This window comes from Culex quinquefasciatus, chromosome 3 (assembly GCF_015732765.1).
Source record: "Culex quinquefasciatus strain JHB chromosome 3, VPISU_Cqui_1.0_pri_paternal, whole genome shotgun sequence".
Taxonomy (NCBI): domain Eukaryota; kingdom Metazoa; phylum Arthropoda; class Insecta; order Diptera; family Culicidae; genus Culex; species Culex quinquefasciatus.
The window spans coordinates 13,712,941-13,740,064 of NC_051863.1; the positions used below are offsets into that span (position 1 = coordinate 13,712,941).

Sequence of the window (27,124 nt, forward strand, 5' to 3'; positions counted from 1 at the left end):
TGAGCTCGACGTCGTCGGTGTCGTACGTGATTCTTCGCCAAGACGCGCAGACCAATCTGCTCGGAAGCTAATCGTACCGTAAATAACAACAGCTTTGATTTTTTGTTTTGTTTTACCTGTACAGACAAGTAACTAAGCAGCAGCGGGGTAGGTGTGAAACTGTTTGCCAAAATAAGTACACGTAGTTTTGATAACGAAATAGTGTTGTGTTTTGCATTTAGGGCGCGCGAATAACTGCGACCTGCCGGACTAGGGTGATACGGCGTAAGGTTGGCGAGTTCCTGGTATGGTTATGGGTGGTGATTAAAACAGGAGTTTGTAAACTGTTACAGTACCTGGTATAAAAATGAACTTCGTTTTAAAATGTCTGAATCACACAAACAACAAAACAGCCCTTCGTAAGAAAAGTAATTTAATATTACACGCTAAATGAACAATTTAGCTACACACAAAAAAATAAACGTGCGGGATTAAACCTCAGCTTACACGGAAAAGACTGCGCCTTAGCCCGCACGGTTACCAGGGCGATGAAGATTGAGCTAATATGAGCTTGTTATTTTGCTCCAGTAGGTTTCTCATACTGATTCTTAAAATTTCAAAATTATTCTTGTAAGGGATAATCCATAAACCCCGTGAACACATTTTCAGACACCGTGAGGGTGTGTTCACGTGGTTTATGGACAATAAGGCTTTCTAGGCCCATTGAATGAAAAAAATCAAAATATAATTTCTGCAAACAATGATCGAGCTCGAACTGTCACAGCCCTACGAAATATGTTGGCTGACATATCGAGCGGTTAGTCAAAAAAACCAGCTGGAAGTCGCCTGACAAAAAAAAACTATTGCTAGATAGAGAGATCACATCTGAAGCAAACAAATTCTCAGCTGTCATGTAAACATAATTTGAATGTGTTGGTAAATTTTTGACTAGAAAGCCTTATTGTCCACCAGGGATGGAATAATCGCAAAAAAAATCAATTTCGCTTGCGAACTTTCTTCACCCGCGAAAGAGAGAGGAGGCAGATCACGGAGAAGAAAATCGCTCCCGAACTTCTCCAAAAAAATCAATCTGCTGATGATTTTTTGTAAATTTCCTTGTCAGCGCCACTTAAAAATATTTATTTCACATTGTTTACACACATTGCCCATCTACAAAATGTGACAGGTCATATTTCGACGTGTGCCGTTACACTTGCTAGTGTAGTAGTGAAAAAGATATTCCGCCGAATAATCAAGATGATGATTTTTTTAGATTCTTTTTACCGATCTTTCGTGCGCGAGAGAGAAGAGCCATACTCCCTTCGGATTTTTTCTCTTGATGAACGTCCAATGATTTTCTTTTGATGATGATGATCATTACATCGCTGTTGTCCACACAAAAAAAAACTATTTGTCCCCGAAGTGTCCTTAATAATATGGTTTATGGATAACATTTCAACTTTTAAAACCCCGAAGAAACGCAAAGCAAGTTCAACTTTAGGTATGGTGGACACTAGGGTGGTTCTTATTTTGAGATGAGCAGACATTTTTGAGGTGCACAGACTTTTTCAAAACATCATTAAATTGATATTTTTTTTTTGTAGCACTATCGACCGAAAATTATTATGTTAGTCTTTAAATACTTAAAAACACAATTTCTGATGGATTCCCATAACTGTAAATAAATATATTTAAATTTTAAAATACTTTTTACAGACATTGAAATAAAACTAAGTGGAATCCCAACAGTTGTAGGAAACGCCATTCTGAGCAACTTGGCTGAAGGGTGCAAAGCTCTATCTTTAAGCTTGATGTTTAAAGAGCCATTTTTGTGATTCAGGATAAGGTGATTCTTAAGAAATGTGTTTTTTCTTCCTCAATTCATGCTAATGTCGCAGTGGGTAGACATTTGTAAATATGTGGAATTTTATAACATGAAATTGTGATGAAGTGGGACCTCGCTCTTTGAAACATGTTCACACATTCTAGACATATTTTACACAGTTAAAAAAATCTTTGAAGAGGCACATTTTTTATATCAGAAAAATGGGTAATTTTACCTCTAAAAACGTGTAATTTTACCACTTTTCTAGTGTAATGTCGCTTTTTCAGTTTAAATTGAGGTAAAATTACATAAAAGAGGTAATATCAAAACTTTCAAATTTACAAAAATTTTTACTGTGTAGAGTAAATTTGCTGTAAATATCTCTAAGGTTTTTTTCTTTTAATTATTTGTATCATAGTATGCAAATGATTTGGCATTTTTTTTGGCAATTTCGGCAGCTATCCATACCAAAAATTGTAGGTAACTATTCGAAAATCTGAATTTTCTAATCGATTTGATAAAATTTGCAGGTTTTGATAAGAACTTTAAAATGCACGAAAAAATGGCAGATTTTTAAATTAACTTTATTTAACAAAGATTAATTTTCAAAATCAGTATTTTTTTTTTTGGCAAAATTGTAGGTTTTGATGAGAACTTTAAAATAAAAAAGATGCACGAGAAAAGGGCCGATTTTTAAATTAACTTTTTTTTCAACAATGATTATTTTCAAAATCAGTACTTTTATTTTTGATATGTTTCATGTTTTAGACAAAATACCACAACTTTTGAGCCGCTGAGTTACGTTTTTTTTTGTAAAAAATGTGTTTTTGGCAGTGTTGGGATTCTCGCTCTCGCGAGAAATATTTCTCTCTCTCCAGTTCTCGCCGCGAGTCTCGAGCTGTAACTAGCCGCGGCGATCGCGATTGCCCGTGCTCTCCTCCGCACGATATCGAAAAAAAAAACTCTACAAAAATGTTCATAAATTGCGTCGATGAAGTTGAATTACAACTAAAACGTTTACGGATTAGAAATACAGCGGATAAAAAAAGAAAAGATAAATGTCTAAGTCTCACCCAAACAGCCCCTAATTTGCCAAATATCACAGCAACTAATGATCCAGTTTTCAATGTTGAAAAATGTTTGTATAGGAGTGAGGTTTATGAATAATTCAATTTCAAATGTGTGCTTCAATAATTCATTTTTTCTCTTCTACTCATATTTTCATTATCACCCAAGTATTAAAAACAGTTTTGCTTTTGGAACTTAGATATGCAATAGGTTGACGTTGTTAATAAACGTAAAAAAAATAGCAAAAGTGAACGAAAACCCATTGATGGTGAGAATGCCCACAAAAAAAACTCAGCATTGATATAGGGGAAGGTGGGGCAAGACGATCATATGGGGCAAGAGGAACAATTGCTCGTACGGCAGTAATTTTTACCATTTGGATTATTTCCAGCATGAGGAATTGTTGCTAGCAATGCAATTAGCTGATTCTACTACCACATAACCGCCAAAACGACGTAAACGCCACGGGGCATGCGATTTAGTGAAGTTTGTTTTCTTATAATATTTGGAAATTGCAAAATAAGGCTTAGGATTCGTTTTAAAGCTCATTTTATCAAAATGCTATTTTTCCTAGATCAGTAGTGTCCCTACCAATGACATGCACCTATTACGAAGTATGATTTAACTTTTGGTTATTTTTGTTGAGAGCTTTTAAAAAATCTTGTTCAGGTGGGGCAAGTGTACCATATGGGTTTTTAGTATGGAAAAAAAATGCGAATTGCTGCAACAACATTTTATATTGGGAAATAAATACTTGATAGTACTTAAAAATTGATAAACAATTGTTAAAAAAAATTTCCATACAAAATAAAGTGATAATATGAAAATTTACTATTTATCATCTAAGTAATATTTTTTTTCGTAAAAACGATAAAATTCTTAGTAAAATATTATTATTTTATCTAAAAATGGAAGAAACCTTTCAAATACATTCTAATCTGATGTATCTAAGTGATTACAGTTCAATTGTTAGCAAATTAACATGTTTTTTCATGCATTGTTCGTCTTGCCCCACTAGCTGAGTAGAACGTACGGAAAATCAAAAATTTTAAAATCATTTTTTTACATTAAAAAACTGGATTTTTTAAAAACTGTTTCTTACAAAGTCTTAGTCAAGACCTAGAAAAAGATGATTATAATAAAATCCGACAGATTTTTTAACTTTTTAATGGGTTATAACGAGCATTTCCTTAGCTTGTTACACTTGCCCCACTTTCCCCTAAGAGTAACTAAATACTAAACACTCATCAGTCAGAGTCCAACTTCTTGGTTCACACCCCTCTCGCACTGGAAATTTCTCTGTTGCATACACAAAGGCGCACTTGTTTTATTCTCTCTATCACGTTTACTTTATTTCGCTTATTTTGCTTAGATCTGGCCCTCACGTGTCGTGACGACCCAAGCCTAAGAGCCACATTTTTTTTCGATAGTATTTTTGTATTACTCGCACGTGTCTCTGCGTGAATCTGCGGAACCAAATACTGTCTTTCCAACCATTTTTTTTTGTTTCGTGTTTTATTTTTGTGTGATATCATCAGTCAGTGTTGGCGCTAGTCACCACTAGTTGCTTGCATTTTCGCTAATCTATACATTATAAAATAAATAAAACAAAACATTTCGTTCTGGGGATTGAATCACTGAGCCCGTTCCGATTTGCTGCTCGCGTCGACCAGATCCGGAATGGTGAGTTTGGGCGATTTAGTGCTTCCGGTGAGGATGCTCGACTCTTCCGCCTCGATGTCACGAATCTGCTGCGAGAGGCGCTTGGTCCGGGGCGGTGGAACCGGTGGCAGGCTGACAGAATCCGCCGAACTTTGCGAGCTCGTCTCCAGGTGGTGGCTGGCGTTCTTCTGATTTTTGTCCCGGTTCCAACGCATCAGTGCCTTTATCCGAAGCCCATGATAGTGGTAAATATAGAGCGCAGCAAATCCACATAGGACCAGAAAAAGCGACAGAATCGAGACCAGCGGTCCCATGTACTTGACCGGTGGAACCTCGGTGGTCTCTTCGCCTTCGGACTCGTCCGCGTTCGACGCCGTTCCGGACTCGGGTTTGGACGGTGGAACTCGCGTTGGGGATGGCCGTTGGCCTGGGCGCAGCGGCGTGCGGTTGTCGTTGGTATCGCCCACGGACACGTCCGCACAGGCGCGGAACTCCTCCTGTGGGCCGCATCCGACGGCACCGTTCCCGTCCGGGCAGACGCCCCAGTTGTTGCCGGCAATGTACTTCCACTGGATCACGCAGTTGGTGCATTGTAAGTCTGGAAGAGGAGGAATTTTTTTTATCTTTTTTATTATGTTTTTCAGAGGAATTTATGTTAATATTATTCTTTAAACGTTTTCCAGAATGTTTTTGTTGAGTAGCCTGTTTTTAAACTTGATAAATTTTAACGATTAGTTTTCACAACTCTACATGTTAAAAGTCACGCCGTGCGTAATAATCATTTTCAGGAGCTTAACATAAAACTGTAGACACTTATTGTTTACATAAAATTACCGAAACCCCTATTTAGTCTAAAATTTAAGATGACTTTGTGAATAATTAAATTGGCAAAAGAGATCTTGCACGTGTTCTTCATTTGCTAACTTTTGCACGGTGTATTTATCCGATAATATTAAAAAATAAAAAAAACAAACTTTATCCCGACATTGACATAATTCGGAGGAGTAAACAACTTTTTTTTAATGATTTTTTTTTCATTTTTCAAGAATATTTATTCAGACAAGTCAAGTCAAGTCAGACAGACAAGTCAACAAATTTATGTAGGGGAGAGTGGGGAGACTTGATCCCCTTTTTTGTATCGCACATAACTCTGTCAATTTCTTACAAAACTATGATCTTTTTGCATGAATTGAAAGCTTAAACATTCAACTATGTTTGGCTGATAAGGATATTTCATCAGATAAACTCTTCGAATAATGCCAAGCTTTTTAAAAAAATATTTTAAACCGGCATTTTCAAAATGTCGGGGGTAATTTGATCCCCCTTTCAACATTTTGAAGAAATCTTAAGCAAAATGTTTCTTATTCATCCAAACATTTAATTTTCTTTAAGATACAGCAATTTCACATTAAACCTGTACCACGGACGAACGGACATGACACCAGGAACAAATTTTCTTCAAATTTCTGAAGCAAACTATCACTTGCGCCATCTCCATTCAAGTTGTCGAAGTAGCATCGCGCGATTAATCATGATTTCTCAAAATGTCTTATGCAATAATTAATTAAAACATTTAGCATTAGTATGGTGCTAGAAACAGTTTTTTTGGCATTAAGTTTGTCTTTATGATTCTATGTAATTTATCATGTTTTAGAGATTGCCGAAAAAATTATAGAAATGGTATTTTTAATATAAATTCATACGACCATTTCAAAAAATGCCCATGAGTTTGCTTCATCAGCTGGCTTTGTTTACGTTTTAAACCACGTGGCGCGAAGATTTTGACATAAGCGATCTCGCTTGCGCTAGTTTTTGCCAAGAAGAAGTAAAAGAAAACCTGCTTCACCTTTTGGAACCCCGTGTCATGTCCGTTCGTCCGTGCCTGTACGTTTGTGTTCAAAATATAACAAGTTTAGCATGTAAAATATTAAAAAACTTAAAATTTTCTTTTTTAGACCAAAATTAAGCATGTTTACAAAAGCTGGTAATTTTTGTTTACAAAACTTTTGAAAAATGGTTCAAACTGCAGTTAGTTATGTACAACTATACTAAAGGAAACTATGTACGAAAACCCAGCCAAATTATTTAATCTTGAGGCTGATTCCAGTGACTGTAAAAATGCAGGGATCAAGTCTCCCTTAACGCACTTTTTTAAACAATTGATTGTAAAAATAGTATGACGATAAATTTAACGTCAAATGCGTAAGGGTTTTGGAGTTGATATGTTTATCAAACAATTCATGCATAAAAAATATTTTTTTGAATAATTTTTGAGTGTTTTCTATACTTATCAAAACAAAGAAAAAAGATCTCTTGGAAGTTTTTTGCAGCACTTCTTAGAAAAATGTGTGTAACTCAATCCAAACTTTTTTTAATTTTTTTTTCCTTGTTTTCTACAATGAGTTTTAGTCAATTTCGCACAACTTTCTAGAACAAAGCTAATTTTTTTACCCACATGCTGACGAGATACAGGCTTGGGATCAAGTCTCCCCACTCTCCCCTACATATCTATCAAATTATTTTGAAAATGCCTCGAAAGACTTTAAATTACACATTTAATCAATACCTCTAATCAAACAAGTTTCAAACCAAATTTACCAGATTTCAAACTTTTTTTTAATTGCCATAATATCAAAACTGGAAAAACTAAAGTTGTATTGTTAATTTGATTTTTGTTAGCCGCGGTGGATTTTATTAAATAATTCGAACTGTCAAAAATCCACCAAAGCATCTACAGTCATGCCTCGGTTTAGCACCGCATATAACGAAAACGAAGTTGACTTTATAGCTGTCGGCCACCATTGCTAGTACCAACCACTAGTGTCTTCCTTTTATCTACAAGGACTTCGCCGCCCTGGGCTCCTAAGTGTATGAAAGTATGGCACGGAGCGACGGCGCCGAATACCCATATTTACACAAAGAATTTTAGAGCACCCGCCGCGGGATTCGAACCGGCGGCCTCTGGATTGTGAGTCCAGTGCGCGGTCCGATTGATCCACACGGGCGGGACCGCATATGGGGGATGCAAAACCGAGGCGTGCATAACCGAGGCACAGAGCTTATGGGATTTTGGCTATATGGGAGATATTGGCTTTAATCGTACGAAAATTCATGCAAACATCAAAAAATCATAGTGTTTTGAAATCGGGATGATGTCAGGTATCCATCAAAATAATTATTTCATGAAAATTTTCACAAAAATACGTATTTTTCTGTATTTCGAAAATGCATTTTTTTCTCTAAAGAATCCAAAAATATATTGTTATTGCAATATGGGTATCAAATGATCAGGTTTTTTCATACATTTTGGATGTAATAACAACATTTTAAGAAAATACTCAAAATTTTCCCAAATTTACGTTTTTCGGAAAAATACCCAAAATTTCAGTTTCAAAAGATCAGGATTTTTCATACATTTCGAATGTAATAAAAATATTTTTTGAAAATAGCCTAAATTTTCACAAAACTACGTTTTTTTGAAAAAAATACCTAAAATTTAACTTTTTACAATATGGGTATCAAACGATCAGAATTTTTTCATACATTTCGAATATAATAACAACATTTTTTGAAAATACTCAACATTTTCACAAAACTACGTATTTTTGAAAAAAAGCTCAAAATTTCAGTTTTAACAATATGGGTATCGAACGATCGGAATTTTTTTCATGCATGCATGTTTTGTGAAAGTTTTAATTATTTTCAAAAAAAAAATGTTATTACATTCGAAATGTATGAAAAAATCCAGATCGTTTTATTACCATATTGTAAAACTGAAATTTTGAGTATTTTTTCGAAAATACGAAGCTTCGTGAAAATTTAGGGTATTTTCAAAAAAAAATTATGAAATGTATGAAAAAATCCTAATCGTTTGATACCCATATTGTAAATACTGAAATTTTGAGTATTTTTTCGAAAATACGTAGTTTTGTAATTTTTATTGTTTTCAAAATACGTTGTTATTACATTTGAAATGTATGAAAAAATCCCGATCATTTGATACCCATATTTTAAAAACTGAAATTTTGAGTATTTTTTTTCGAAAATACGTAGATTTGTGAAAATTTTGAGTGTTTTTAAAAAAATGTTTTTACATTCGAAATGTATGAAAAAATTCCAGCCATTTGATATCCATATTGCAATAACAATAATTTTGCAAACGAGAAACATTGCATTTTCAAATACAGGAAAAATACGTATTTTTGTGAAAATTTTCATGAAATTATAATTTTTATGGAAAGCTGACATCATCCCGATTCCAAAATACTATATATTTTTTATGTTTACATGATTTTTCATACGTTTAAAGCCAATGTCTCCCATGTAGCCAAAATCCCATAAGCTCTGTGCTTTAGTAAAGCACTGGGCCGTGCTTAACCTGCTTAACCGAGGCAGCTGTACGAATCAAAACTGGGGCAGTGCAAAACCGAGGCGTGTAAAACCGGGGCCTGACTGTACCACATTGATCACACCAAAAACTGTGGTAGAAAAGTATCCACAGGTAGATGCTTTGGTGAATTTTTGATAGTTCCAATTATTTTAAGAAAATCTACCGCGGTTAACCAAATCAAATTAGCAATGCAACTCAAGTCATGAAAATACAGCAACATAACGTCATGTTTTGAATTCCCGTACGCTTCGAAACCCGGACACCTCATCCCAGGGCTTTTGTTAATTTGATTTGGTTAACCGCGGTAGATATTCTTGAAATAATTCGAACTGTCAAAAATCCACCAAAGCATCTACCGGTGGATACTTTTCTATTACAGATTTTTGTGCGATCAATCAAATTAACAAAAGCCCTTAGGTCTCAAATTAGTTGTTAACATTAAAACAATTGAAAGTTTTTATAAAAATTTGCTAGAATTTAAGGGAATTGAAACCATAAATTTCTGCTTTGCCTTTCCGGTGCTTCGAACGCCTATGAAATATTTCAAGTGAAATGTTTCGCATTTTTGGTAAACTTATAATTTTATTGTATTTAATTGTTTTGGCATTAATTACAGCGTTCAAACAAACTTTAAATGAAAGTTGATGTTGGAATTCATCAAATAACACAGTTTTGACAATCATAATGCGAACTTATATCCAAATAATTGATAAAACAAGATGAAGTGTCCGGGTTTCGAAGCGTCCGGGAATTCGAATCATGACGTTAGATGCTTTGGTGGATTTTTGACAGTTCGAATTATCAAATTAACATAAGCCCTCTAAAGAATACATTTCAGTCCTATTTTGAGCGATTCATAAGTAAAATCGAGTGTCCGGAATCACAAAATGCTTAATACATTAATAAAGTATAGCTACTGTCACAAATTTGCCCAATATCAGTGCATTTCTAATCTTTTTCTGTGGTCCCAACATACCAAATTTGTGAAAAGATCAAAAAGCCTCAATTTGATTACAAATGCATAGATAACCGTTGTAGATATATTCTGAATAGTTTACAATCGATTTTAGAAGTTTGTTTCAATGATAATTTTAATTTCAAACAAAACTTCAAAAAAATGTGTTTCGAATTCGAACTGGTGGATATCAGTGACCAATGCCTTTCTTCAATATGTTAACAAAAACGTTAAAAAAATTGTTGGTTTATTCACCAATCGCAAGATCACGTGAAATGCTTTATAAAGAAGTTAAGGCTAACCAATTTGTATTTTTTTCTGTAATTTTTTTAAGTGTAGCCAGGCATCACTACCATGGAAAATTGATCATCACGATCACCACAAAATACTCTGTCGCCAATGTACTCAATTCAACTAGATTCTGTATTTTGCTGACTAAGAATAGAATTTTCCCGCTCAAAATCGATTATTGATCAATATGTAATTTTCACCAAATGAAGTCCTCAGAAAAAAAATATCTTATTAGCTACGTACCTTTAGGCAGTTCGGCCTTCATGTCGTAGATGCGGCTGCCGTTGCGGGGATAGAACCGCGTGCCCAGATCGCTCGGGTTCGGTATGCTGGGCGTGCCGCTGATGATCTTCAACAGATGCTTGTCCAAACAGTCCTGCTGGGCCTTTACGCTGTCGCACATCCGGAACTCAAAGTATCTACAAATCAATATCAAGGTGATTAGGATTGTGGTTGATTTGGAGCGTAACAGATCGATCTTACCCCATATGGCTAGCGGTCAGCTCGACCCGCAACGTGATGACCGATCCCGGTTTGTACCGCCGCACGATCACTCCCTGGCCCCACTTGCCGCCAAACTCGTGAGGTCGTGGCCGCGGGACGTCGAAAGCGTCCCCACATTCACCGCACTTGCCGTCGTTCTTCTGCCACTGCCGGTTGAACCCGCCGCAGTACAGCTCGTGGTCGTTGTAGTTCGGTGGCGTCGAGAATCCGTACCTCCAGGCCGACGCTCGACTCGGTGGTTCTATGAGGCGTCCGTGGCCACTGCACAGGCTGACCAGACCCAGCAGGAGCAGCAGTGACCCTGCCACTGACCAGGCAGCGTTTGCTCCGCGCCCAGTCATCTTCCCAGGTGGTTCACCCTCTGTGCGCTACCTGCAACGAAAACCGGCAAGAGAAGTGGGCAAATTAGACACTGTGGCCCTGGCGAAAACTCGATAACGACTGGTTAGGGGGCTGCCTTCTTTTCGCAAACGAGCTGGAAATTAATCAAGTGCCCCCACTCCGAAAAAAGGGGGAAATAATTTGATAATTGGGAGCCCACCTCTAATGGGTGAGGCCACCACCAGCAGGCATGCAATGGATACCTGCGAGAGTTACGTACGAAAGGGGCTGGGAAATTGCAAGAAGCGTGAAGAATTTGATACGGAAGATGCAGCTCGGGGTACAGAAACAATGGGCCGGCGGCGGTCGTAACTGGTGCAGAAATGCAAACTAGGAGCTAACAGGGTGGTGAGTGGCGAAAAAAGTGCAACAATGGGAAAATTGGTCGGTTATAGCTGCGCCGCACACGTGTCGTCACGTGCGTTTGTTGTCGTGCGGCTGGAAGACAGGTTTATGTTGTGTTTTCGAGGGCGCACGCGTTTTCACGTGATGCACGTAGATTTTGACATCGGTAGATGAATTCAGGGTGCAACAGCTTAGTTGTTGGGTGATGCAATTGAATTTGCTTGGCTGGGGTTCAGCTTGGGGTTCAGCCCACAGAAAAAAATCCGGTGAAATTTGCCCGGCAAATGGTCAAATTTTCACTTTTCTGAAAATCTCCATATAAAATCCGGGTTTCGTGCTAACTAACTATTTTGACAGCTTGAAACCCGCCTTACCTTATTTAATCTACATTAGCGTGGTTCACGTTTCTATGAAAAAGACAAAAGTTGTTATTTTGTCTTGCATCAACCGGAATTTCGTTCTTTTATGTCCTCAGAAGCACTCCTGAAAGTTTGAGCCCATTTGGTAAGGTATAGGAGCTCCAGTTTTAATTTGAAATTTATATGGGATTTTGATTTATTTTCCATGGGAAACTACCTTTTTTTACATTGTATTAGGATTTTTTTTTATAAATCGATGAAATGACTTGATTCTTATAGTAGGAGATAGGTTTTGAACTGGGAAACAACTTTGTAGAACATACCAACATGCTAGGAAGTGACCCTTTAAAGATAATGATGCTTTTAGATGGTGGCTTTTGAAGGGGCTTTACTTCAAAAGCCACCATCTAAAAGTATCTGTATCTTTAAAGGGTCACTTCCTAGCATGTTGGTATGTTCTACAAAGTTGTTTCCCAGTTCAAAACCTATCTCCTACTATAAGAATCAAGTCATTTCATCGATTTATAAAAAAAAAATCCTAATACAATGTAAAAAAAGGTAGTTTCCCATGGAAAATAAATCAAAATCCCATATAAATTTCAAATTAAAACTGGAGCTCCTAGACCTTACCAAATGGGCTCAAATTTTCAGGAGTGCTTCTGGGGACATAAAAGAACGAAATTCCGGTTGATGCGAGACAAAATAACAACTTTTGTCTTTTTCATAGAAACGTGAACCACGCTAATCTACATAGGGGAAATCTACCCATTTTAATCCTAATAAGCGGTCGTGTTTGAATGATGCTGGATAATCTAGAGTCTCCCTTGAATTTTACTAAAACCAAGTGCACCAACGAGTAGAGCAAGTTTTTGTGAACATTTCTGTTTATTTTCACTTTCACTAAAAGTTATTCTATTTCTTTACCAAGCATTTAACAAAAAAATTCCCAAGGGTATTCTAATCGAGGCGAATGCATTGGGCCACGCCCATTTTTCTAATATCGGCTTAGTTCTTTTTCTTCCAACACTCTGTCGAGTGTTGCCATTTGCGCTGACAGTTCAAACGAACACTCACGAAAAGTGGAATTTATAGGAAAGTTTCCTGGCATCGCTGGCTGTGCTGCTGGTGGTGTTGACGCCAGCCTTTGTTCTTTTTGCCTTCGTCTCTCGCTCGGTTTTCTTCAGCCTTCGAGTGGAATGCAAATTGAAAATTGAAACGTCAAACGACTTGGCGCGTTTGTTTTTTTGATGGCGCTTGCTAATTTATTACATTTTTCGGGATTATTCTTCAAATGAGTGACTAAGTAACGGTCAAAAGAACATGTTGCCGGTAGTTGGAAGCAATTTCATATCTTAAGCGCCGTGAAAAAGTAAGCGAAAGTGAAAAGTTAATTTTGGCGATATTCATTAAGCGTTTGAGGATTCTCGTGTGTGTCACTGTGTGTGCCAACAAAATGATGAGAAGTGGTCTCGCAAAATACAAATTATGATCAAAAGTGCATTAAATGTGATCTTTTTGGCCAGTAAGTGGCATACATTTGCGTGCTTACTCGAGGCGGTGCTGTTGCTGGTAAGTTTATAGCCCAAATAGTATTTTTGGAGCTTTAATCGAGCATCAAACTCTCCATATGACGAAGATAGGTGTTTGATTGGAAAGGGTAGATTTCCCCTACCTTGCGAGTTTGTGGTTTGTTTGCAGTAGTGTAAAAAGCAAATCAATCCACTTTAACGACCCCCGGGTCTTTTGTGGTCTCTATTGCAAATTTCTGCTCATTTCTAGGCGTCCGAAGGTTGTGTGGTGAGTCACCCAAAACCTCTTTTACGCAAATGGACCGACGTTCTACTTCCCCATCCGATAGAAGGCCAGGAGGATAAGGCGGGAATCGAACCCGCGCCCCACATCAACTTAGGGATCGGCAGCCGAAGCCGCTAACCACCGCGTCACGAGGCCCTAGTGTTGTAACTCCTTTATAAACAACAGTAGGGGGGTTTGGGGTAATATGGACAGTGGGGGTAATTTGGACACCCCTTTAAAAATCACCTTTTCTTCGGATATAAAGTTAAAATGGCAATTTAAGTGATAAGGCTAGTACTAGTAATGGCCTAGGAGTATGGACAAAACAAAAAAGTTGGAATAGGTTGAGTAATTTTGTTATAATATGAAAAAGTATCCAAAGGCTGGTTGGCACTGCCTTAAGTTCTAATATTTGAGGGTTGGGAAATAAGGTTTTGCAGGGATTATATAGCAAAAAAGTGGACAATATTTGTTTAAGGGGGTTGCTTGGACGATGCCTGAGATATGTACGTATAAATATTGTGCATTTTATCAATTTTTATCATTAAATATTGCAATTTTTGATAGAACATGCTATGGGGGTAATTTGGACATGGCTTGTGGGGTAATTCGGACATACCTGAAAGTCTACCTGACAGGCAAAAAAAGTGACTTTGATTGTCGATTGAGTTTTTGAAGGGATTTAATTCAATTTAGAGGGATTTAAAATATTAAAACAATCAAAAAGGAATGTGGGCAATGAGACTTTTACAAAACCCCTATTATTTGAATGGACCCCTCAATATTTGAATGGATGAAAATCTGACTACTGTACATTTGGCGTTCAACTAGACTTTAATGTTGATTGTTTTTAACTAATTTCTTTGACATTTCTAATTTCTTTGCTGGTCTACAATAATATTTAAATTTGAACGACCATTTGAATGTAAAATTAAAAAATGAATGGTTTCAAGTTAATGAGTTCCAAATAAAGATTGATTTAGATAAACCTAAACGATACCTATAATCACTAAAAACTAAACTTGTGCCTAATCCACAATCAATGTTTAAATCATTACAGAATGAATGATTAAATTATGTATACTACACTGAACTATTTGTTATCTTCCTATTGAATTATAGTTCTACCACAAAATCATTATTTAAACTTTTGATGAAATATTGTGAGCAAAAAAACACTTAAAAATATAAAGCAGTTGCAAAACCAGATTGAAGGTTAAAAAACATGCTCAAAAAATCAAATGTTAAACTTATTTTTCAACATGTGTCCAAATTACTCCACAAAAGGTGTCCATATTACCCCATAAGGTATGTCCATATTACCCCACAAGGCATGTCCAAATTACCCCACAAGGCATGTCCAAATTAACCTTTTAATTTTTGCGATAAAAATGCGTTTTTCTTCAAAATTTATCGAAAAGAATGAAATTTTTCCATCAAATATGGTCTCTATTATCCTCTGGTGTCATCCACATTCCTTAAAAATATCCATACAGCCCGTGGCAGAGCTATTTCATTAGGGTGTCCAAAGTACCCTACACTCCCCTACACCTTTTTTCCCTCGAGATTTTTTTTTCTCTCCAAACAAGATTGGAGTTTTTTTTTGAAAAGGTCCAATAAACCAAATTTCTACTTTTTGCTTTTAGGGTGTTTTTGAAACCACCTTGAGTCAGGGGTATTAAAAACACCCAAAAAACAAAAACTGAAAATTTGGTTTATTCGACCTTTCAAAAAAAAAAAAGAAACTCCAGATTTGTTCTAAATAATAATTGCAAGACATTTATTATCATGATCATAAAAAAAACTGTTTTTTTTCTTCATAGATTTTTCTTCATAGATAATTAGAAAAAAAATCCAATCGGGCTCAAAAAAAATTCTGGGGGTTACTAGGCCAAAATAATTAGACCCGTTTTTTGTTAGGCTATGAGAGTGACCTTCGCCATATTAGGGAGGTCCAAAAAAATCGCCATTTTCATCGATTTTCGCAAAAACCAACTTTTTCAAACAATCATAACTCCACGCCATTTCAACCGATTTAAGTTGTCTTGATTAGTTGTTCTTTTAAGAAAAATAGTTAAAAGATTAAAAATCAAGCCTATCATTTGAAAAGGTCGTATGAAAACTTAAATTGGGTCATTCCATCTCAACTGTGCACGAAAAAGTGCAAATTTGAAAATTACCCTCTCCGATCCTGCTCAAATTTCGCAGAGAGCTGTTGATACTATCAAAACATGTAAGAATCCCGAATTTCATCCAAATCGGACCACCCCCTCCATTTTTGTACCTCCCCAAAAAATCGACTTTTTGGCGATTTTTGACCAAACCTCCTAGTTTCAAACGGCGATAGCTCAGGAACCACAAATCTTAGAGGGTCGGTCTTAGACTCAATTTTGAAGGAAATTAGACGTAGAATCCATTTCCGTGATCAAAATTTAGATTAATTTATTTTTTCTACCTGTATTGCGCAATTGAAAACTTTAAACGGCCGTATCTCAAAACACCTCAACTTATTTTTTTTATTTGACCTCACCATCGTGTTCCCCGGCCAATTTTACATAAGAATCACTTATCGACAGAAATGAATATGTTTTGTTCCAGAGATATCGAATTTTAAAGTTTTGTGTTTTCGAGATTACCTACAACAGCTTCATTCGCCGCATCTGCTAGAAGCACACAGGCGGGCTGATCAATAACTGCTACCTGGTGTTCTGGGAGATAGTTAATTTAATTTATCTTTTTATAATTTTACGCAAATATTTATTCAAATGGCTAATAGGGGAAATTCTCGTATGTTTGGCAGGTAAAGTCAAAAAGCCGTAATTGCCAATGGTAAAAAAAGCCTATTTTGCATCGGTATCCGACCTACTTACGAAAAAAACAAATTTCAAAAATGCTTAAGATTGTTCATCAACTCGTCTCTCAAGTGCCCCAAACTGAAAAAAATGAAATTTTGTTACAATTGGGAGAAAAACAAATATTAGTGTCGGAGGTCACGGTGGCTCTTACGGCTTTTTGAAAACTCACCCGAGATTTTCACTATTTAAACAACAAATTTTGCAAAACTTTTGATAGAAACTTGCTTGTTCACTTCTTTCTTATTGAGCTATTTATCACTCGATTTCAGTTGAAAACGCTTTTAATCAGCTGTAATTGAATGCCAAAGCGCTGATATGGCAACATTAGAAGAACGCTGGAATTAGATGCTGTTCCCTACCTTGATCAATCTATTTTTGTGAAAAAATATTTATTGGGTTATTTTGAATGCACCGTTTATTTACGTGTTGCTAACCGTTTTAGAGAACCTCCGAGGCCATGACTAGGGCCTTTATCATGGGCGGTAGCAAAATAGTACCATTCAGCAAAAACCCCAAAACCTGCTTTATTATTATTATTATTATAGTTTATTATTGACACTTTACCATAATTTGGCAAATCTCATTTATGGGTTAAAAGATTGATCATATTAAATCAATTTTTATATTGTGAGCCTGCTCCATTTGATTAAAAGATGATTTTGGTCAAGGTACATTTTATTTAAAAAAAATCCTTTATACGTGAGGACAGCAGCCGGATTGTGTTCCAAGAATCCAAGAATGACAGAAGAAAAAAAAACACTGTTGTTCGGACGATGTCGAAATCATCGCAACAAAATTTGGGGAATTAGCCGCTTTGCAGCAGATAAAGCTTTGTGATTTTCTTACATTTTTCAGTTTTATACTTTACAGAAATCCTTTTCCTACTCCTTGTGATCGTCCTTCACTAGAGTACAACAAATCAACAAATTTTATTCATTTTAATTCATATTTTTAACTCAATAATGTATCGTGCACTTATTGTTCAGTGTTACTAACAAGATTAATTGCATTTTGCATCGGAATCCAATTCTGCCCTTTACTGTGTGTCGTTATTGCTCTGTCCTGTGGGTTAGCACAGAAATTCACTTCATTCATTGTTTTTAACAGATAAACATTCGCGATTAAACTCCAGTTTCCTACAGTGTTATACAGTTAATTTTTGCCCAATTTGATAAAGATTATTTATGATGAAATATTATTTCAATAAATGACCAGGTAGCAGTTATTGATCAGCCCGCCTGTGTGCTTCTAGCAGATGCGGCGAATGAAGCTAATGTAGGTAATCTCGAAAACACAAAACTTTAAAATTCGATATCTCTGGAACAAAACATATTCATTTCTGTCGATAAGTGATTCTTATGTAAAATTGGCCGGGGAACACGATGGCGAGGTCAAATAAAAAAAATAAGTTGGGGTGTTTTGAGATACGGCCGTTTAAAGTTTTCAATTGCGCAATACAGGTAGAAAAAATAAATTAATCTAAATTTTGATCACGGAAATGGATTCTACGTCCAATTTCCTTCAAAATTGAGTCTAAGACCGACCCTCTAAGATTTGTGGTTCCTGAGTTATCGTCGTTTCAAACTAGGAGGTTTGGTCAAAAATCGTCAAAAATTCGATTTTTTGGGGAGGTACAAAAATGGAGGGGTGGTCCGATTTGGATGAAATTCGGGATTCTTGCATGTTTTGATAGTATCAACAGCCCTGCCAAATTTGAGCAGGATCGGAGAGGGTAATTTTCAAATGCTGTTCCGCTTCAGATGGAATGACCCAATTGCTATTTTGAAGGTCTCGGGACCAAAGAGCGGCATTTTAAGTTTTGATGCGACCTTTTCAAATGTTATGCTTAATTTAAGCAACTTAAAAAAAATCATCTTTTCTAATGTCCTTTCGTTTGCTTAAATCGGTTGAATTGGCGCGGAATTTTGATTTTTTGAATATCTACGAAAATAACAATTTGTCGGACCACCTTAACACGGCGTAGGTCACCCTAGTGACCAAATAAAAAGATAAGGTCCAATTATTTCGGCCAAGGAACCCCCAAAAAAATTTGGAGCCCAATCGGACAGCTTTTTTTCGAATCATGCTGTTTTCGTGGGGAAAAGCAGAACAACAATCTTGAAAAAGACAATATTTTTTTGTTAAATTTTTAAGTTTGTTTATTCTTAACGGTGTTATTCATATTTGAAAAGGATTTGAAACACATTAATCAATACACATTTTTGCTTTTCAACGGTGTAACTGTTTCGTCGCTAATTCCCCCGTTGAAGTCACTGCCTATTACGCTGCAAAGCCAAAGAACTTTCCCTTTCCCAATAACTGCGTCAGCATAACACTCTGCATTTCCCATACCTTCATCAACTCAACCCCTTTTTGACGCGATGCTATCGGTTGTTGTTGTTTTTTTCTGTCACCCAACATTATGCCACACACAATGTGGTGCTGGTTGTATCATCACATCACGCACAAATCCAGGAAGAAAATCTCATTCGTTATTCACATGTCACACACCACCCGGTCTTGGGGTGGTGAGTGATAGTAACCGGGGGATTATGCAATTTGGATTCGCGATTTGTCACACACAAGCATACTCCTCACAAGGTAATCGACCATTGTTGAGCACCACATTTTGCTATGCGTCTAGTTGATTGTTGTTTTATTAGACACACTTGTCGCACTAAACGGACTTGTTCAGGCTCGTGTTTGCATGAGTCTTCAACCTGGAACTGGAGCATCTCATTTTGTGTCTACTTTACTTAGAGCAAGTTACGCAAAATTGAAAACCCATAATAAATAGAGCCATTTGTTAGCCGGCTTCACTTACAACCAAAAGACCATCATTTACTCCAGCCTGTCAATATCGACGCGGTGCTAACGGTGCCAAGCCCTCGCGCTATTTGGAGTACCACGTTTAAGTCCAACAATTAAGTCGATTCGTGAGTACAGCACGCCAGTGATGACCGCTGCATTAACCTGTCAAGCTCTGGCAAATCACCCATCTAGTAGAAAGAAACCTAAAAATAGCGCGCGAAAGCACGAAGGAAATAGGTTTGACCCGGTTCCCAGCACCTCAAGTTTAAGCCGGGTTTGGCCACGAAACCGAGCTGGATCCGATCCCCGGGGGTCGGCCACGGTCTTTGCTTTTCTTTTTTAGTCTTGGTGGAGCTCTGTGTTTTACCACGGAAACAATGGTTTGCTTTATGGGACCTGCTTGATTGACGGGCATCAAAATTAATAAATTTGAACTTGTCGGCATCTCCTAGTTGGAGCGATGCAGAAAACGGATTTGGATTTGGTCAGCCGGGTTGGATGCATTTGTGTATGATGGTGGTGGTTGTCAGCTATGGCACTGGTGCTCAACACTGATGGTGATTAAATTTGGTAATGAAATTCGGCTTGACTGGATGATGTTCAATCCAAATTTGAATTTTTGTGATTTTCAAATTTTTAATTTTTATAAATTGGGATGAAGCTGAAACCATACATTTCTTATATGAAAGAAGCCATGTCGACTGGATAGTCATTAGGGCGATAAAATAATAAACATAAGGGATCTGCTTCACCCTTTAACAAAGTTGTAGGGAAGTGAATTTGCTACAAGAATCTCAAACTTACACGGAGAGACCGTGCCCAGAAATTTTAACAATTAAAATTGTTGATTTTACTTTCGTAAATTTTAACTTTAACGTACTTGTCACTGCCAATTTTCAGTTAAATGAATCAAAATGCAGTATTGATTTAATAACCTGTTTGTTGAAAATGCTAAAGCCGAAAAGCTAACAGATTTCCCGAACTCAAATGAACGTGCTCGACTGTTAGCTTTGGTTTTAGAAAAATCAAAAATTGAGTATAATTTACATTTGGTTGAATATTTAAAAGATAAACTTGGGTTTGTTTGTCCCGGCCTTGGTTGTTAGGCCGTTAAGTCATTCCAGGTTTAGGAGTCGTCTCCATGCCATAAGTACAAACAACACACCAAACCAAGCCTACTCCGGTGGAATCGCTGGCGGCGGTTGGACTCGCAATCCAAAGGTCGTCAGTTCAAACACTGGGGTGGAAGGTTCCTTGGAGTAAAAGAGGTTTGGGTGCTCTCCCCATTCAAGCCTTCGGACTCCTAGGTTCGAGCAGAAACTTGCAATAGAGACCACAAAAGACCCGGGGGTCGTTAATGTGGATGGTTTGATTTTTTTGACTTGGGTTTGTTTACGTCTGTCATTTGAAGTCAGGATTCGAACGAGAGCGGTCGATTTGTTGAGCTTGTGTTGTTAATGATGAAGTGAGAGGATGTGATAGCTGATAATTACACTATTTCAAGCAAAACAATGTAAATAGGCCAAAGCCGAAGTGTAAACAAAGAGTCTGTCCTGCTCGTTCCTAATGTAAACATTCACTGACGGAAGCAGGACAGACTGTTTGTGTACACTTCGGGTTTGGCCTATTTAAATTGTTTTGCTTGATTTGGCTAATGTTGAAGTGGCAAATCAAAATGTTGCAACTGGGGAGGTGGAATTGGTGAGTAGCTTTGTTGATGATTTCTTTGCAGGCGATAAACTATGAAGAGCAAGAGGACGACCTTCGCCATGAGGACCTCTAATGCGAGTGAGTTGAACACGTAATAAGAATGTTTGATAGAAAGAGAGGGCAGTAGAAGAGAGATGCGGACCAACTCTTCGCGGATAGAGTAGCCCGGGCAAATTTAACAAAATGTTGGTTAATCCAAGTAAGTATAGATTTATTTGTGCACAATAATTTATCTAATGTGATTCTCATTAGAAAACTGAATTAGTTCGCTGACCACGGGGACGCGCTGTCTTGTTTTCGCATGCTCATTTTCATTTCTTTTGTGTCGCTGTTTTTGTGCTTGGGTGCGTGGTTATTATAATTACGAGACCGGCCCGTGTCTTAATGGCTACGGCTCCCGCCTCATAAGCGGAAGGTTCAGAGTTCGATTCCCGACCGGTCTCCTTGAAATTTTTCGACAGTAAATGAACTTTAAGAACAAAAAACGCATAGAATCAGGTGGGATTCGAACTCACACCTTTGGATTGGAAGTCGGATGCTCTAGCCATTCGGCCACCAAAGGATTTATACTCCTTGAGTGAATTAATCCGTAGTGGTGAAATAATGTCACAAGGTCATTTACTATATAATACAACAATCCCTTCCCCAACGATTCCCCTACACACCACACACCATTATAATCTATAAATAATTCGAACTGGTTGGTACGGTATGTCCCCGGCTTCTTCTTCTTCCCCTGATGGTTCTATGAAATGTGGGATCTGTTCATAGAATCTGTCTCATGCGGTTAATGCAACGCAGTAGGCCGGGCCGCTTTATTGAGTGTAATACACTTCGGGGGTTCTCGAAAGTATTGCAATCATTAATAATGACAAGAAGGAACTTGAAGCGTAAGTTCTTCCCGGATGCTTTCTTCGGACTGGCTGCGCTTGTGTTCGATTAGATTAGATTAGATTAGATAATGTGGTTCTTATTAGAAAACTGAATCATTTAAAAGCTTCGTGCTTACGACGGATAAAATTTTAATGAACCATTCTTTTTTTCAGAATCATCAATTATAAAATACATAGAAATGCGTACACATGACAACATAAAAAATAGAGATGAAGTAAAATATTAAAAAATAATATATATAAAAGAAGATAATTATTATCTTGAAAGTTTTGTTGCAATACGTCTGCTCAATAAACTGGTAAGTAAAACTCTTAATATTGTTTTCAGGAATCGGAGTACGTTGAATAAATTGAATTAAATGCAATGAAAGTTGTTGCAAAAAGTAATTGTTAAATTAATGCAAGCTTGGTAAGTAGCATTATTGATTTTTCTTCTTTCCTCAACATTTATTTACGTTCCTTTTTTCAGTTTATTGCCGAAATTAAGAATTTTGTATTAAATTACTAATACATTTCACATGTCTATTTGCAGCAAAAGGTTCACTTTAGTGAAAAATCTGTGTCCAACCACAAGAAAAATAACTAAACCCGAGACCATTGTAGATGATGATGACTTATCGGATGATTTAATTTTATACAACATAATAAAGATATAAGCTTAAAACTTGGTGAAAATTTTGTTCGGTTTCCATTTTTAAGGAATTCACGTGAAATTAAACATCTTTTTTAAATATCTCGGTTGAGTTTTCAAAAAGCCGTAAGAGCCACCGTGACCTCTGACACTAATTTTCGTTTTTCTCGAAAATGAAACAAAATTTCATTTATTTTTAGTTTGGGGCACTTGAAGGACATGTAGATGAACAATCTAGAGCATTTTTGATTTTGGTTTTTCGTAAGTAGGTCGAGTACCGATGCAAAAAGGACTTTGTTTACCAATGGCTCTTACGGCTTTTTGAAAACTAATCCGAGATATGTATAACAAAATTTGTAATATGCTTTTTTATTATTTTTTAGTTTAATGCAACGTAATTTTTGAAAACATTTATCAAACTTTACATGTTTTATAACAACAGTTAAATAAAAGTTTTGTTTTGATGCTTCTTAACAGTAATTTAGCAACTTCATGCAAAACAAAAAAACAAATTAGTACAAAGCTTTAAATTTTTAGGCAGAATAAATAGGAATATAAAAACACTCAGCATTAATTTGTGAGGCATTATTACAAAATTTACTGCAAATTCAATAAAAATATTGCTAACAACTGCTGGTTATTGACTACATGTACAAATATTTTTCTGTATACAAGTAAGACATTAGTTAAAATATAACTAGAAATTCGGCCCAGCCTGTATCGTAAAATATTTCTGTTGATTCAACAAAAAAAAGGTGAAAAATAGTTGAAAAATATTTCCCAGCCAGTTTTAACAGAATATTCCTCAATATTTCAGCTGAAAATAAGAAATGTTTAGTAAATTTTCAGAATTTTTTGCCTTCCTCACTGAGGTAAGGCTATAATCCTGCTCTAAAAATGAACTTTTTATTAAAAGCTCGAAGACCCACCTTCATGTATACATATCGACTCAGAATCGAAAACTGAACAAATGTCTGTGTGTGTGTATGTGTGTGTGTATGTGTGTGTGTATGTGTGTGTATGTATGTATGTGACCAAAATTCTCACTGAGTTTTCTCAGCAGTGGCTGAACCGATTTTGACCAAACCAGTTGCAATCGACTTGGTATAGGGTCCCATACATCGCTATTGAATTGTTTGAAGTTTCGATAACTAGTTCAAAAGTTATGTATAAAAATGTGTTTTCACATATATCCGGATCTCATTTATATGCATGTAAACGATGTCCGGATCCATCATCTAACCCATCGTTGGTTAGGTTATCGAAAGACCTTTCCAACAAGTCCACAACATTGAAGATCTGGCAACCCTGTCTCGAGTTACGACCACTTAAGTGATATTTATGTACTTTTTTGAAGCCGGATCTCAATTAAATGTATGCAAACGATGTCCGGATCCATCACCCGACCCATCGTTGGTTAGGTAATCGAGAGACCTTTCCAATGAGTCCACAACATTGAAGATCTGGCAACCCTGTCTCGAGTTATGACCACTTAAGTGATATTTATGTACTTTTTTGAAGCCGGATCTCAATTAAATGTATGCAAACGATGTCCGGATCCATCACCCGACCCATCGTTAGTTAGGTAATCGAGAGACCTTTCCAATGAGTCCACAACATTGAAGAACTGGCAACCCTGTCTCGAGTTATGACCACTTAAGTGATATTTATGTACTTTTTTGAAGCCGGATCTCAATTAAATGTATGCAAACGATGTCCGGATCCATCACCCGACCCATCGTTGGTTAGGTAATCGAGAGACCTTTCCAATGAGTCCACAACATTGAAGATCTGGCAACCCTGTCTCGAGTTATGACCACTTAAGTGATATTTATGTACTTTTTTGAAGCCGGATCTCAATTAAATGTATGCAAACGATGTCCGGATCCATCACCTGACCCATCGTTGGTTAGGTAATCGAGAGACCTTTCCAATGAGTCCACAACATTGAAGAACTGGCAACCCTGTCTCGAGTTATGACCACTTAAGTGATATTTATGTACTTTTTTGAAGCCGGATCTCAATTAAATGTATGCAAACGATGTCTGGATCCACCATCCGACCCATCGTTGGTAAGGTAATCGAAAGACCTTTCCAACGAGTCCACAACATTGACGATCTGGCAACCCTGTCTCGAGTTATGACCACTTAAGTGATATTTATGTACTTTTTTGAAGCCGGATCTCACTTAAATGTATGCAAACGATGTCCGAATCTACCATCCGACCCATCGTTGGTTAGGTAATCAAAAGACCTTTCCAACGAGTCCACAACATTGACGATCTGGCAACCCTGTCTCGAGTTATGACCACTTAAGTGATATTTATGTACTTTTTTGAAGCCGGATCTCAATTAAATGTATGCAAACGATGTCCGGATCCATCACCCGACCCATCGTTGGTTAGGTAATCGAGAGACCTTTCCAATGAGTCCACAACATTGAAGAACTGGCAACCCTGTCTCGAGTTATGACCACTTAAGTGATATTTATGTACTTTTTTGAAGCCGGATCTCAATTAAATCAAATGTATGCAAACGATGTCCGGATCCACCATCCGACCCATCGTTGGTTAGGTAATCGAGAGACCTTTCCAACGAGTCCACAACATTGATTATCTGGCAACCCTGCCTCGAGTTATGACCACTTATGTTATATCTGTGTGCTTATTTTTCTGGATCTAAAAAAATAGCTGAAATATGTGTTTAAACCACTAATATTACCCATTGTTGGTAAAAAGTGAGGAAGGCATCAAGCACATAGGTGGATTAAGTTAGTTTTTTTTCAGCAGTCGACTGCTAGAATTTTTTCCGGCCATTTAACCAACAAAAATGGCAATTCTAATTTTTTTAAGTTAATTTTAGTTACTGGTGGTCAGCAATTTCGGGTGCCGAGCTCCTGTGGTCTAATGGTTACAGGTTTCGCTTTATGAGCGGAAGGTCGTGGTTTCAAACCCACATGGCTCGGCACATCCTTTCCCCTGTACTCTTCACATGTATAAGGACCAACTGTTCTCTGTATAATTGCCCTGCAGAGCTCCACGGCCCGATCGCAAAAAGAGCTTTGAAGGGACGAGTTTTTCAGAAACCAGAATTTAAGGGCTAGCTGGGTATAAGTAAACGTAAAATGTGCACTTCGGTTCTAGCGATACATTTGGACAGTACAGAGTGGAAAGGCAGAGCCAAAGAGGATTGAAAAACATTCAAACCTCTTCGGCGGCGAAGTTACGGCAGTGGATCGCTCGACACACTCGCTCAACAATAGCGTGTGTGCGTGTCCCATCTGCCTAATAACAGAAGAAGCCTTTGTGATTCTATAAATAGAATTGCAAGTCCGCAATAGATCTAATTCCTGGTCGCAGTGGATAGTGGCATCGTACAAAAAAAAAAAATTCGGGTTAACAAAATCAACAATCGATTGTTGAAAAAAAGCTGTGTAAAAAAATAACCCATACTTTAAGTTAAATTAACCAAGATTTTCTTAGATTTGCCCCAGCTGGTCTCTCCGTGTAGACAAATTTGGGCGAAACCTGCAGCATGCGGGCCAAAATTCTGCAGCAATGTTTTTCGCTTTACATTTTTGCGATATTCAGTAGTTATGCAAACAAACAATGGTAACATATTCAACATGTTAACAAATTGTCGTTATCGTGCTCTTAAGCGTCATCCATAAAATATGTCACGCTCTATGGGGAGAAAGGGGAGGGGGGGGGGGGGAGTCTGAGAAAGTGTGACATTACATGTTATAAGTATAGGAAAAGCGTGACAGAAGGGGGGTAAATTTTGGGTGATTTTAGCGTGACGTATTTTATGGATGAATTCTTATCTTATCTTATCGCACGAGCATTTTGGGCCAAATTAGAAGTTAAGAGCGCCATTTTGTGTAGCACTCAATACCTAACCCTTTGACTTTCACAGATCCACAAAAATCGACTTCAATCCTGTGATATTCCATAAAAACCGAAAAAACACTCCGTGCATTTATATCACTTTTCATATGCAAGTTTCAATCTTGTAGTGATAACTTGACACACCCTAAAAAATCCTGTAAGTGCGACAACTATACGAAGGGATTCCAGGCCAGAACGCGTTTGACACAAGTAAAAGCTCGCAAAAAAAAGAAATAATAAAAATTAAATAACAAGCCATAGTCTCAGCATTTAAAAAAAGTGTTTTAAAATGCATTTTACACTAATTTCGTTGTTTGCAATCATTAGCATTCAAAAATGTAAAAAAAACTTTTTGCGGTACTGTACATCGAAAATTTTCAAAAATTTAAAGTAGTTTTAAATCATATCAAACATGCTAAAATGATTCTATACGTAGGGGAATTCATTTAAAATTGATCTAATATTTAGGATGAGTTTGGGATGAGTTTTGTGTAGACCAACAAACGCTGAAAGTTTCATCAAAATCGGTTCCCACCGATATGGACCTCCAGAACAAAGCAGTGAATATGGCTCTTACACGGAGAAAAAATAGTTTCAAAAATCGTGAACAAGCGTTTTGGAAAAAACATTTTCAGGAACGCTTTTTCACGATTTTCGGAACACATTTTTCTCCGTGTAAACATGTGGTTAAAACAATCCGAACACTCCGAGATTTTTTTCTGAACAGTTCTTTGGATAACCAACCCGAGCAGACGGAAATAACTTGGGAAGGTCAATTTTTGAT

The 27,124-nt window shown here is 37.0% G+C and overlaps 1 protein-coding gene and 1 long non-coding RNA gene across 2 annotated transcripts in view; one reads left to right on the plus strand and one right to left on the minus strand.

Moving 5' to 3' along the window:
- The first annotated feature begins 9 nt into the window (after nucleotides 1–9).
- LOC119768762 lies at nucleotides 10–372 on the plus strand. Its single transcript, XR_005278214.1, has 2 exons — nucleotides 10–147; nucleotides 222–372. It is a non-coding gene; the product is annotated as an uncharacterized LOC119768762 (long non-coding RNA).
- A 3,825-nt stretch (nucleotides 373–4,197) lies between these two features.
- LOC6049016 overlaps nucleotides 4,198–27,124 on the minus strand; it is a 63,226-nt gene continuing 40,299 nt past the window's right edge. Inside the window, exons 3-5 of the mRNA XM_038259800.1 lie at nucleotides 10,654–11,046; nucleotides 10,414–10,589; nucleotides 4,198–5,132 (exon numbers count right to left, since the gene is read on the minus strand). Of these exons, the coding sequence (XP_038115728.1) occupies nucleotides 4,507–5,132; nucleotides 10,414–10,589; nucleotides 10,654–11,015 (1,164 nt within the window). The 5' untranslated portion in view covers nucleotides 11,016–11,046 and the 3' untranslated portion in view covers nucleotides 4,198–4,506. The remainder of the gene's footprint in view (nucleotides 5,133–10,413; nucleotides 10,590–10,653; nucleotides 11,047–27,124) is intronic.